The 14,609-nt window shown below is 34.5% G+C and overlaps 2 protein-coding genes across 3 annotated transcripts; one reads left to right on the top strand and one right to left on the bottom strand.

The window, feature by feature from the left end:
* Positions 1–5,712: 5,712 nt before the first annotated feature.
* Positions 5,713–10,581, top strand: LOAG_07537 (the record flags this gene model as incomplete). Of its 2 annotated transcripts, XM_020447465.1 has the most annotated exons (12): positions 5,723–5,838; positions 6,082–6,225; positions 6,289–6,508; positions 6,799–6,967; positions 7,065–7,154; positions 7,623–7,845; positions 8,096–8,241; positions 8,323–8,485; positions 8,657–8,795; positions 9,254–9,503; positions 9,847–10,067; positions 10,347–10,463. In XM_020447465.1, 12 exons carry the CDS (start codon positions 5,723–5,725, stop codon positions 10,461–10,463), a joined length of 1,998 nt encoding a protein of 665 aa, XP_020302307.1. The 2 variants fall into 2 exon arrangements, with proteins under 2 accessions (XP_020306823.1, XP_020302307.1); XM_020447466.1 differs by lacking the exon at positions 9,254–9,503 and having other exon boundaries at positions 5,713–5,838; positions 10,347–10,581.
* A 138-nt stretch (positions 10,582–10,719) lies between these two features.
* On the bottom strand, positions 10,720–13,660 carry LOAG_07536 (SH2 domain-containing protein). Its single transcript, XM_003143069.2, has 7 exons — positions 13,461–13,660; positions 13,229–13,319; positions 13,019–13,134; positions 12,363–12,524; positions 11,805–11,892; positions 11,389–11,543; positions 10,720–10,999 (listed from the first exon to the last, which is right to left on the bottom strand). Exons 1-7 carry the CDS (start codon positions 13,646–13,648, stop codon positions 10,957–10,959), a joined length of 843 nt encoding a protein of 280 aa, XP_003143117.2. The 5' UTR covers positions 13,649–13,660; the 3' UTR covers positions 10,720–10,956.
* Between the last annotated feature and the right edge of the window lie 949 nt (positions 13,661–14,609).

Here is a 14,609-nt window from a genome sequence, read left to right as displayed (position 1 = left end):
TCGTGATTTTAAGAAGCCATCAGTGAAAGCGTACTAGGAAACTACTACGCTGAGACACTAATTTCCGTGATGCGTCAGAATAAATCTTTGCTTTTGTTAGCGAAGGCTTTTCATTATTGCTTTGACAAATTACTTACTATTTCTTAAGGAATTTGAAGTCGTTTTTGTAGCAAAACTACTTATAATTTTGAGGAAGAGTGTTTTATAAAAATCAAAAACCGTTTTATGGAGCGGGTTTTCGAATGATGCAACTTTGGATTTCTTGCATATTGGAACCATCTTTGGCAGATGTAAAAGTTTCTCCTTTCACATTTACTGGTGTGTAGAAGTTTATTTAAAATAATTTCGTATTTTTTATATCGATGGCTATTTTTTGATATTTATCATTTTATATATTCAGTTGATGAATATGTTTTGCGTCCAAAGTAGCTGCTCATTATCGTAAGTGATTATCTGATTTTTTGGAAATCAGATAAAATATTTTAAATTAAATAAACGCTTTTTTAAAATCTAACACTGTGCAATTACGAAATAACAATTTGCTTATATTTTTAATGTCATTTATCAAAATTTATTGTCTTTACCAACCAAAACCTTATGCCGTTCATTTGGTGTTTAAGAAGGCAGTAAATTTCACATTTATTGATTATTAGAGATATTGGAGACAAGAAAACTTGAAGTTAGTTTATACTGCAGTAGCAACTGAACTATTTTATTAAACTGTTAAGGAAAAGCGATTGGAAGGTACTAGCTAGAGCATTCCATAAATTTACTTACTTTTAGGTGCCTAAACGAATTATCAAATATATCAGTAAACTGGAAGTAGTAGCATTTAGTCGTAAAATTAAACCCTTTCGGGAAACGGTGAATATTGAAGCAATTTTATAAACAAGTTTATGAATAGTATTAGTGAAGTACATTATCTCTCGGAAACTGAGGGTAGTCGTTGCAGTGGAGGTGTAAGGATACATTCGGCCAGTGTTCGTCCAGCGCAAGCGAAACGATGATAAACTGTCGTTTTGTCGATTCTATAACATCGATGTACGATGTTACGCATCAGTACATCTCTTCCCAGTTCAACGAATAGACCATTATCATCCACACAACCTCAAGTATCATTTGAAAGTTTTTGGTAATTAAGGCTAAATTGTTTGTGCAAATACTGCTAACAAAGAGCAGTTTTAGAAAGGGACTAAGCTAAGGTTTTTTTTTTTTAATCTAAGGTTTGTAATTAGTAGTGTTCAAAAGATTACCTTAATTGTAATCAAACGATGAGCTATCTCCGGAAAGGACTTTCTAACAAAAAATATTTTAAATCACCGAGCACTCGGACGATTCCGTATGATGTACACTGATATCGAATATGCTCTGATGTCCATATTTGACCTTCATTGAAAAATTCGTTGTCTTTTTTGCACCCAATCACTGCAATTTTCTCGAGTATGAAGACGCATTTATTTATTTCAGTATTTTATGTAAATAATTGTCAAATTGTAAAAGGTAATCAAATTTGCCGTGGTTAGGGTAATTGATTTTTTGCCACTTAAAATTGGGACAGGTGGGAGAGCAAAAGTAAAATAATACGATGAAGTAAGTAAAATAATACAATTCGCAGTATATCGCACTCGTCCTTGGTCAAGCAGCTCGCACTTATGCAAATAATGATCCACGATTCGTTCGGTGCCCACAGGAATTGTGATATGTGTATTTCGAGCGTAGCAACCTGCAATCCAACGCAATTTTAATTCTGAATCACCTTCTAATATGAGAAAAATGAGAGCCATACATACCCCTAATGCAATGTCAAAATTCCAGCGAAATAATTTCTAAGACCAACACCGTTCAGGATTCAACAGACTGAAGGTTATTTTATCAATTACAAATCGACGCATAATTTCGAAAGTGGGCTCACATGCTGTCACAATAGTCATCAATAATGTTATCTTTTAATGCAGTGCGTTTCTTGAAGGACAGATCAGTGAGGTAGTATCTCTCATGATTTTGACTAATCCTGGTCATGATACAGTTTAGAGTATTAATAGGTTATGTTTGGACCACTGCGACACCGCTTTATTAAAATTTTTTTAATATATTCTCTAATCAAAAATATTCCAAAGTCATATGCGGATAAGCGGACATATGTGGATAAGAAAGTCTTGCTGAATCCCATTGTCATAACAGATTAATTTTAAAATTAAAATACGGCAAGAAACAAACCTTCAATTGTAATACCATCTTTCTGACAAACCAGCAGGAATGATCCATTGCGGAAATGTTCGCCGACATCGTAATGAATTCCATTGTCATAACAGGTTGATTCTAAAGAACATTTGTAATTCTATCCCAAATATCACCATTATTACAATCATTTTTGACAGAATGAAATAACACTTCTATTGTTACCAATTTTCAGCGCTCACAGCTTGTTGGACATTGAGTTTTTTTTTTTTGTCCAAGAGGAAAAGGAGGAAATATAAGTCTCTCTTCCTGTCTGTCCTGAAAGTCAGGTAAGTCTCATAACGGTTATATAATAACTAGGCAAAACTTTGTTGGCAACAGTTCTGATGCTAATGACAAGGACATATGCAGTCTGCGCAGTAGTCTAACAACCATCACATCTTATCTAAATTGGAATAAATCCGAACCATATCCGGTAAAATAAATATGCAAAATTTGAGCGAGCCAATTCCCACCCTGGAAGCTCCAGAAAATAACAAAATTAAATTGTCTCATCCTGGAAACATCAGAAAATATTAAATTGCCGGCTTTCAGGATCAGTTATCAACTACGTCTTTATACGTTGCTCTTATTTTTCCGTGTCATTACATACGTTCTCTAATAATAAGATTTGTATAAGGTGTTGTAGCCTACTCTAAAAAACAATGAGATTTCGGAGAGATAAATTATCTAGAAAAGTCGCAAAACTTTCCCCACCTTCTTTATTGTTAATATCGGTCTGCTGGCGTCCTCAAGACCAGTCACTGCGAAATCCAAGAACTTGTAGATCTCACTAGTAGTGTGATGCAGAGAAAATATTACTATCTTTTCCTGACAGATTTCTACAATTAATTTTTTTTGAACTATTCTGTAGACTGGGATATGCTGTCAGTAATAATAATTTCTAAGTGCACACCGGGAAAGATTCTTCTAATTCGAATACAATTTACGTTAGATTCTTATTCAGACCTTAGCATATTTAAGTAATCCTACTCGTGTCGATACGATTAATAGCTCCATGAAAACTTTTCTTTATCACAAATGTGAGAGGAAGAAAGAGAAAGCAAATGAAAGAAAAGACTGGAAGAAAGAAATGCAATGCCATCGCTGATTGGAATTTTCAGATCAAAAAGAATTCTGCAATTGATGCACAGATTAAGATCAGAACTGGAAAAGTGTCGAGAGTAACCTGATTGATTGGTAGGCTAGATTTCGAGTAATGCTCAAGAAATGGTTACCTTGCTCGTAAGTGACCGTATCTCCATTCACGTCACATTTATGCCTTACTCCGCCCCGTACAAACATTCGACCGATATGTATCACTGATTTGTCGTCTGCTACACATGCTGTAACATATCGATAGTAATAATAATTACTATAATAACGATTTGGAAAGTACTAAAATGTAAAGTTACAAAATCCCAAATCCCTGTCACAGCTAACATGTGAGGTACACTGCATCAGAAGGATCAAAGAATCTGAAGACTAATCTGAAGGCCATTTTAAAGCTTGGTTAGCTATGAAGCTTAAATTTACCAATAACTTCAGCGGTACCATTGTTGCATTTGTAATGGAAATGTTCCTTAGTGAATGTTTGGCCATGTTCATACGTGCCCATTCCAGCAACTAGGCATGGAAATGGTGGTTGAGGTCCCGAAATTACTGCAATATATACATGACAATTCTTGTGGTTCATATGCTTGGAGTATTTTGGTTAAAACATTATCGATTTGATGTTTGATAAGAGTTACCTGCTGGAATAATCACTCTTTCAGCATTATCGGGACTGAAACCATGAGGGACAAGGATGAATGAAGCACCGTCCTCTTGAAGTGTTATTGCAACTAATACAGTGAACTTAAGTATACTCAGAAGCAGTATGTAAATTATTCTATTCTGAATCATAATTGTTTTTAAAATCACTGAAAAATTAATTGCGGTCAAAAAATCAAAAATTGATCATGTTTTACTCATTTCCGATTACTTCATCACAAAACCAAGTAGATAGCAATTAAGAACAAGACCATAGCTGCCGTTAAGCCAGCATCACTTATTTAGTAAATTCAATGCTTGCTACAGTATCCGCTGAATCAAGCAATTATTCAGCTCAGTATTTCTTCTATTTTAGCAATTCACACTTCACACGAATTCATTTATAATTTATTCCGATCTTATGATGATTCATCACATCTATGCAATAATTTCTGAACTGAATAACATTTATTTTTTATGATTTCGAACTGCTTATTTCAGTTAGCTTACAAACCGTCTGATACTTCAAGAAATGCCTTCTTTAGCGTTATTCATTCACGATTACTCTCCTATTATGATATTGTTAGAGTGGGATCCTACAAAAGTAAAGAAGCAAAAATACGTTAGAAGGATAAGAGTTGAATGATAATATATCAGTAGAAGGAAACTTCGTGAATCAGACAATGTAAAAGTAAATGATATTTGATGAGTAAAAATGGATTGGGATGATTTGCATAAGTAAAATAACTGTTATGTAAAAAGATAAATTTTGATCTTTCATTGATGAAATAGAATTGAAAGTTGAGAGAGGAACTTGATGGTGCAATGGAGATACCACGTTCGAGAAAAATTCACCCAAATACCAACCGATGAAAGAAACATGACTGGCTTTGACCTTGCATGTCATCGAAGCAAAAATCGCCGATTTACTCTTTCATTTTATCAAAATGAATCGTAATAACATAGAAAAATGAAGGCAAAAAAGGTATTTTTCGTGTTCAAAAAAAAAATAAATAAATAAATAAATAAAAGAAATGAAAAAGCGAATCCATCACACGATGAAATAAACGCAACAAATGGGATTTTCGTTTTCTTTTTTTTTCCTCTCTTTTCCTTTACCTTTCTTTACAGTTGTTTCCCTGGGAAAATTAAGGGAATTTGTCCCCATTTTTGTGCTTGTCTCATTGATTTCTCTAACGAGGACACATTCGTATCTTTTGATAATCAGCCGAAACTGAAATGTAACACTGAAGTGTTTGTTGCAGTGAACGACCTTGTTATGTGTTTTGATATTTTCGTTGTATGCTGTGACATTAGCGCTTATTATATATTACTCTCATTATTTACCTACTCACCATTCGTTTCATTGCCATTTAGGCAAAAACCAATCAACTCATTATCATGAAGGGAAGTGATAATTAGCAGTTCAATCTCGATCTACAATATCTATGTTTCGGTTTATGTATGTCCTCCTGTGTGTGTCCCAGCATCTCTAATTCCCTCTCGCATCTCATGGCTACATTATCTCCATGCTTCACTCTCCTCTCCATGGATAATCACCGTACCACACTTCACCTTCTCGTGCTTCATGAGATCTGCATTGCATTTCGGGGGTGGTCTATCACCTACGAGTGGCATTGGAGAGGCAAGGGTGACTGTCAATCTCCTTTATCGACTAGCCATATGTTCTATTTCTCGGCTGATAGAGAAAGGCACTGGTGTAAATGATTTTCAAGACATCTCGTTGCAGTATATGTGGTGGCTGTTGAGGAATGCTGTGAGGCACTGTAGAAGTCGAAGTTTGTATCCATTTCCGATAACGTTCTTCCAAAATTGCGCTTCGAAAAGCGATCCTGTTGGCACTTCATCGTATGTTCCTATTCTTTTTCTAGCATGGTTGGTTTTTGTAAGTTGTTAATAAGTAACTTTATTATTTCATGACATCATTTAAACCAGTTACTAGTGTTAATTGTGCGGAGGAATTAACTTTAACGGTCGGTTTACCTGATGAGAGGTTTTGAGTTACCTGGCATCTGCTTGTATCATCCCAATTCACTTTAGATTGTTTTTGGCAACTCTTTTAACTGATTAGCATATTTATGAAAATTTCAGCAAAAATCATTGGAGAGTGATGAAGACACCGCTTCGGCGAAATATTCCTTATATCGCGAAGTACCCGGAAAATGTTATTATGATGTGGATCGGGAGTACTCCACGAATAGCTCGTAACAAGATCTTATTTACGGATGGAATGGAGTGAGTAATTCCTGAGATCTTCTATTGCCATTGCTTTAATTTAAGGGTTTTGCCAAGTTTCAGGGAGCATTCTCTACACATCCATTTCGTGTACTGTGTTCCCCATTCTAAGACTTTGGTCGAAATTAATCTTGCTCGTCCCTTGGACGAATTATTTTTACGAACATGTGAAAAGATAAAGGAAAAAGTCAACAAATTTATTCATAAACAGCCAAATAAAGTGGTTTGTGACGAGACTGGGGCCTCTGAATTTGTATTTTCTGCACCAAATCATCCCAATTTGGTTAGTTTCATCGAGTCAAGTATACGTGTATATGCGAGCACTTTGTTGATTAATGTATTCGTTTTTCAGTGTGAAACACTTTCATCACTGATCATAGCAAAGAAAAAAAAGTGATGGCATATACTATATTACTTTGCATCAGACAATTAAGGACATCATTGTTCAATATATTTGATTTGAAATTGTTTAGAATGCTGTAGTAATCCTTGTAGCATTTACTGATCATCTTGCTGTGATAGTGTATTAACAATGTTTGATCTTCTTCATTTGATTTTCACTCATAGTTTCAGCTTCTTTCCACGAACGAACAAATATATAAGGATGAGAATATACTCGATGTATGTATCAATAACGATATGTACCGTTTATTACGAAACCCTCCTCGATGTACAAAGCTAGTTCTAAAGTTGAAACCATTAGTAGGATGCCCTCTCATGGCCAGTTTCTCATTAGCGGGAAGTAAGCTTAAAGTTTTGACTTTTCATATCGAATTTCTGTGACAATTTGACCATAACTATTGATATTTCGACTTTACTAAATGATAGACGCTTTCCAGACTCACGAAAAGTAGATCCATCATTTCACTGGTATGCTGGAGAACCTGGTGCATCTTTAATTTTGCCAATCGTTAATAATATTCCGGGAGGTAAACTTCCTGTAGACCGAATTATTTTTTTTAAAAATGCAACGTAAAAAAATTAAGATTATGTCCATTCCATGTATTTCTGTTTATTGATACATTGACTACCAACAGCTAGTTCTGTTGAAAATATGAATTGATACTGGCACGTAGTTTGTATCGTAAATTAAAAAAAAAAATCGTTGTTAGTCTCAAGTTGAACACTAATAACGAATGTTGAATCGACAAAGAATTACCCTTATATTATTGAGCTACGAGAGTTTTAGTGACATTATGGGATTGAGCAATTAATGTCCAATATCAGAACAATAATAAGTCACTGTATGTCAGTATGGATTCATATTTTAGCAAAAATGAAGAAATAAGAGTCTTTGTGTTAAAAGGCAAAATTCTTGGCGACATTTTTGTTTCAAACGAATAACTTCATTTGTAGAATAACCGTAAATTATCGTGTTTCCTTCATTACATTTCCAGGAAAATCGAAGTATATGATGGATGGTTGGACCTATCGTTTCACGGGCAGATACTTTTGTCCTGGTGTTGAGGATGTTGGAAAACGTATCTGCGTATTGCTCGATATGGGATCAGATACGATCGTATATTGTGCTGACAGTGGTGGCGAAGTTTCTGAAGTCGGTGAAACATTGATTTTCGAACAAAGACAAGCTACTTGTTGTCAAGAATATGCAAATAGTAGGTAAAAATTTCGCTTTAGTCGACCCACCACGTCTTCATGAACATTTTAATATCTTCTCATTGCAAACTGTCGTCCCTTACATTCTTATTTGATTGAAGTATTGTCGCATTATTCAGTCTTAGAAAAATGAATCATAAGTATATTACTATTCATCATCATATAGCGCAAATAGGTTTCTTTGTTTAAGAACTTTCACTTTAATTCATAACTTTGCTAAGATCTTTGTTTGTGTTTTTCAAAATCCTTTCAGAAATACACGAGTGATTTCGTATAATATTCTTGCTAACCTATACTTGGATTTAAAGCTCAAACAAGAAGATTTGCATTTTCCCTATTGTGCAAAAGAGTATCAGAACTACGACTATCGATACCCTATTTTACTTCGAGAAATTCCTGGTATGAGTTTGAATTTTGATGAAAATCAGCAAAATGCTAATTGCTGGAACAAGGGATTGCCTCATCCCTTTATTTTTATAGGTTACCGAGCAGATATCGTATTTTTGCAAGAAGTAGATGAACGATTGTGGTTACGCTTCTTACCTGAGGTGATGAGCAGCCATGGATATGATTGCTACTTTAAAAAGAAAGGAATGAAAGTAAATGAAGGATTAGTCGTCTGTTTTCGTAGGAATCAATTCAGGTACATATATATACATATATATATAAATGCATTTTTTGCTAACAAGCAATTCATGCAGTGAAATAACATATGGGGAGGTTTGATCTTAGAGTCCGTTATTTATGTATTCAATATCTTCGAAAAGTTTCTGTCGCTCATTTACATGTGTTCTTTTGTTTTTAAGATTTTTAGGTGTCTTGAAAGCCATAACATGTGGTTGCCGGACCTTCTAAATACTGAAACATACCCTGAGAACGTTGATATAATTGAGCTACTGAAAAGCAGTGATGAATTAAATGCCATGTTTATATCAAAACCTGCAGTCATACAGGTAGCTCTTAATTAAAATGCTTTAGAATGCTATTTATAACGAATGGTTGCTTATATGACTTATATATGTTCCATTCTTTTGTTTGTAATCTTTTTAGAGCTTAATATGATGCAAAAACACGAAAAAATCCTAAAATATATCTTTGCCAACTTTTTTTTGATGATTTCAAAACGAGGATCGAAAAAAAAACATTTTAAATATATTATTCTTCATCCGATGATGGTTCATTAAAATAAAAGTTGGGATATTAGCGTATATTGTTTTGTATGTTTCCCAGTAAGAAATAAAGGGAAAAGGAAAGTATTAGGAATAAAGGAAAAAGATGCTGCTCTGTGTTTTCCAGTGAGAAATAAAGGAAAAAGAAAAAAGGAACAGAATACAGTAAGCAAATATCCGAACACCGTCCATTTTCCTAAAATTTATGTTTCGATTTTATCTTATGAAAGGGCAATTTTCAGGTGTTAGTATTGGATAACAGTAGCCTGTTCGCAGAAGGGAATGGTATTTTACTGCTTGCAAATACTCATTTGTATTTCGATCCTCGTTTTGAAATCATCAAAATACTGCAAGCATTACTATGTGCTCGATGGGTTGTGCGTGTTGCTACAGATTATGCAAATCACAATCCTAGAGCAAAGTTGCATATCCTGTTTGCTGGCGATTTTAATAGCACACCAGATGGACCTGTCTATCATTTGCTCAGTACAGGTTAAAATTTTTCGCTGAGGAATGCATAATTTTAAATCCGAAGCGAGGGCGAAAAATAAAATGTAAGGAACAAAAAGGGTAAATAATAAAATACTCATGAAACTTGAATATAATTATTCCAGTTATCACTTAGGAAATCTTCATGCGGCTTTTGTATACAGCTGTGATATTTGATGGCGCGATCTTACTATAAAAAATTTTAGTAGGAACTGATAGTAGCAAGGGTTTCTAAACTTGTGGGCGATCTTTAAAATAATCTCCAGATATTGTTCTCTGATTGATTAGTAATCTCTTTTTCAGTCTTGAGCAATTATGCTGTCGTATTGAACTAGTAAAGTTTCAGGAAATATATCGATCAAAAGTGAGTGCTGCTCGTACAGCCAGCATCCACATGGTGACGTAAATTTTACCATTCAACCGTCTTTTTCATCGTTCAGCTTGAAGCTGACAAGTTTAGGAGATGAAACACAATTCACAAATTATACACGTCATTATCGATATGATGGACAAATTGCTGGTTTCGAAGGATGCTTGGACTACATTTGGGGAAGTACTAATGTGAAAGTTAGTTGCTTAGTCTAGTCATCCATAAGTTCCTATTGTCGCAATATTGTGGAGTACTTATGCGTGCAAACATTGTTTCGAAATCCTAGTCTCATACTTTAGCTGATTTGTCACGCTTTTTATCAAAACTGAAACTACGAAGGAATAAGGAATTCCAACATCTAATTGATTAAATGATTTGTTGAAAAGTTAATTTCTCTGTTCTTGCTAATTATAGGAAAATAAGTGTACAATGAGTTACTTAAATGTTTGACATTCTCTTTCTGTGACTTTTTTAAGGTACACAAAGTCATTCCAGTGCCACCCAAAGAACTTGCTAAGAAGTACGTTGCACTACCGTCTAAGATATCTCCCAGTGACCACCTACCATTAGTTTGTGATATACAATTTCGGTGATGGCAATTTTTTACAAGTTTGTATTTGTATTACTTTTGTCGTATAAAAATCTGTGAAATAAAATCCCATTCGTTTGCAAAGTTTTTAAAATACCATTGATATATGCCATAAAATCGTTAGGGTACAAAACCTTTTGTATGTTATACATAAAAATAACTTTATTAAAATTAGAGCCTCAAATTTTCGGAAATTCCAACTAAACTGAAATCATCTTGGCTTTTACTTATTGACGAGTAAGAAAAAATTTCATTTGCAAGGTGTAGTTATGTATGGTTTCTTGTTCTGTTGTGGAATTAACGTGAGTTTTAGAAATATTGCTTAAACAGGATCCGTTTTGATATGAAGAATAAAGAATATTTTTTCGTCTTACATCAGTTTTTTGGTCCTTTCATTTTGTCGAAAAATACGCTCATTTTCTTTAACGGATATTCTCGTTTGTTCGACGACCATATTTTTCTGATGTGACACTTCCCATCCTCCAGTTCTTTGTGAATTAATAATCTTCCTCAACACACAACCGATTTGTTATACCTCTCCTGTAATCACAGAACGCGCGATCATGAAGTCAAGCAATTTCAATTAATATGACTATCTGTTGCAGCATTTTTTACTATAGAGATACTATGTGGCAGAGAAAGTTCGAAGGAAATTTTTAGAAGACTTTTGGGAGATATTCAAAGGCAGAAAAGCCTTTCATTCTTACAATACATTCATAGAAGGCGTTCATAGCGATTCATAGCGACTTTCATAAGATTCGTAATGATATTCATAGCGACTCTTGATGAGTTTACATGGGAGCAATAATCTACTTCTGTTTAATCTTCACGATGAAATCAACTTGAAGAAATCTTACAAACCAATATCTCGGACAAATGCATACATCTCTTGCTTTTCAATTTCAGAGCATAATCCGCGAAGCACTTACTTTGTGCAATCAGGCCATCTGAGCGCGACTCCTCTGGTGAGTTTACATGGGAGCAATAATCCTTGATGCTGAGTATAATACTTAACCAGGTCTATCAGATTGGAAAACTGATGCAGTGTTTCAATGAAAAATGTTGTTTTGTGTCCTTCAACTTTCTGCAAGAACACTACGTTTATCTACATGTCTCGTCACCACTACTGCGAAAATTTTACCGCTCAAATCACCTAAAAGTTAAATCATCTAAAAGCTCAAATCACCTAAAAAAAATCACCTACCTCAAATCACCTAAAAGTAAGCAAAGTTGTTTAAAAAGTTTAGGAAGTGGTAAACTGGAATTATATTGCCCAGCTGAAACTGTCCTTCGGATGATTCTTCATAACAATTCTCTTAAAGAAGAAATGATGATGAGAACTTACAACGTTGATATAAATGTTATAAATTTTCTGATGATGACACATGGTGAGTATCAAACAATTCCGCTGATTGACGCGAACCAAAAAGGAGCTAAAATTATTCAAGGAAAAAGTGAAATCCTTACTCTATTTCTTAAGATAACTCGTAGTTCTTTGACTTAACATTACTAAGATAACTTTTAAATTGCTAATCGACAATTAACTATCTGAGAAAAACATTTAGTAAGAAAAAGAGTGGGAGCAAGATTGAGTATTTCTCATTTCTTCTTCAGTTTTCAGCTGTAAACCAATTGTCCCTTTACTAGTAAAGCCATTCTCAGATGTTTCGCGACATTTTAAGTAATTTTAAAATCCCCTATAACAACTGACTACCTAAGACTAATTAAAATCGTTCACTACTCAAAACAGACTATTCCATTTTCCATTTTCCATGTTTTATACTTAATAATCCCTAAGGATGCGCACTTTCTACAATACATATAATCATCTTAAGAACTAGCCAAGTGAAATAGTAGAGGCTCAAGATCATTATCATCTAGTCTGATATAAATGGTTGCTCACCCATCCTCTCCGCCAGTTCTTTGCAACATTCGCTCCACTTTACTCCTATCAGCATTGTGGTGGAACCAACGTTCAGCACGATACATTGAGCAAGATGCAAGACCGTAAATTTTGGAATGATCCTTGTAAATAGCTCGAGATTCACCACACTTCAGTATCTCCCTTAAATCATTAGCATGTCAATAAGTCCATCTGAACCGCTCACTTGTGACGAACTATCAAGGCCAACATTAGTTCAGTTGTCTTTTTCACCCCATACACAAATTTACGATCTTTGTCATCTTATGTATTGCTTTTGCATTGCACTGGGTACTCTAACAAATTTTTTGTAAGTGAACTATCTAAACAACACTATACTAACCTAAAGGAAGTAATTCCGAACTGATTTTCATGACGGAAAACATTTCTGTTCAATTTCGCCTCGCGGGAATGAATGTCGTACAAAACAGCAAGGAAGCCAATTTATTAACAAACCAAATTAAAATTTCGGAATATTTCCGCACTTCTATTGAAATTTGAAATCTAAATTGGATGTTTCACGAAATTTTTCACATTCATTTTTCACATTCATTTCACATTCATTCTGTTTCACATTCATTCCTGTTATGTGAAAGCGATAGCATTACTAAATTTAAAAACATATGCAACAAACTTACTCAACCTCGTCCGGATCAGTTATAATCGTTGGACCAGATGGGGCGGAAAAATCAACTGGCACTCGATCTAGCTGATCCATATTTGCATCATGTGGACGTTTTTCGATGTCGACGCTCTAAAATAACGAAACATAATACATATTCAACTCTGATTTAAAACATATCAAGAAATCTTAGACATGGTAATAGAAAATTGAAACAAAATGACACCTTGCATAACCTTTGGTTGATATCCACCAGCATGTATTCATTATCACAGAGTCCTTCACAGAAGGCATATTCATTTAAACTGTTTTCCTTTCTAAAAGATAGCAAATAAGTCTAAGGTTGAAAGAAAAAGCCTAGTTTGGGATTTCTGGAGCAACTTGCAGATCAAATTTCAAATGTTTCCAGCGTGTCACTATATCTTGAAAGTGAAAAATGTGCGATAATTGAAAATTACCTGGTTTTAGGTATGCACATGGGATCAGTGCGCCGGTTCAAGGATGTAGCTCGACTATTGTGCTGATGTCTTTCATCGTCTTTGTCCTCCTTTAACTGGTGATATTCAGTAGATGAAGATGGCGGCACAGCGGTCGCTGCTGATAAGTGGAAAAATTTGAACAGCGGTCGTCCCAGCATGTCTCTCATTGGATTGCCACTACAGAGTTTTAATTAATAAAATGTAAATTGTCTTCCCCCAAAAAGTTTTATGCGTGGAGTTGAAATTGCAGGAGTATTGTAAGTCATTCAAATACGCAGTGTGGCAAAATGAAGATGTAAAAAGACGTAAGTTATTTTTATGGTATTAATTTGTGCGTAGTTTGAAACTTATAATAAAGTTACCAAGTAGAATGCGCAAAAACTATAATAATCTTATGGTTGAAAACTAAATATTCACGAAAATATAAATGAACATGATTATATTTGGTATGTAACAAAGAACAAGAGATAGTGCCGAGATGAAGAGGAGAATGACCATTCACAGGTGCGGAAAGAATGGTTCTACGATAAGAGGACTGGTCATTCGCAGAAGTGTAAGGGATGAGGAGGAGTGGTCATTAATAGAAGCAAGCGATGATTCTATGATGGTAAGCGAACCATCAAAAGTCTATGTAGCTAGAACACGGGAAGGAAATTGATAAAGTTTACATTAAGTAACAAACTCATCAATGTCTACCGTAGAATATTCTAAGGGAAATTTCCTCGCTAACTGCAATTTTCAAACTGGCAAATACTATGGAATTTATCAATTTTTGATCGTACAGCATATATCACTCTTAAAGGGCGGAAATTTCGAAACAACTCCACATGTTATTTCGCTTTCTGTCGCAGCATAGTTGCGTTTAGAGTTCGAATTCACTAAGTGACGATCAAGGCATGATCAAACTTATAGCATTTCAAGAGATCCTCGGATTAAAAATTACTTAAATTTCATTTCCAAATGATATCTCAATTAAAGTATATTTTTGAAGAGTCGATTTAATTACTATGAAAAAAGTAGTTTCAGAAGCACGAATAAATGAAGCAGTAGATAAACCTAATTTACTCTACTTCCCTTTTCTTTCTTTCTCTTTCTCTTCCTCCTTAATCAAAAGCTGAAGCTATAACG

This window comes from Loa loa (genome assembly GCF_000183805.2).
Source record: "Loa loa unplaced genomic scaffold supercont3.31, whole genome shotgun sequence".
Taxonomy (NCBI): Eukaryota; Metazoa; Nematoda; class Chromadorea; order Rhabditida; family Onchocercidae; genus Loa; species Loa loa.
This window is presented reverse-complemented; position numbering and strand designations above follow the sequence as displayed.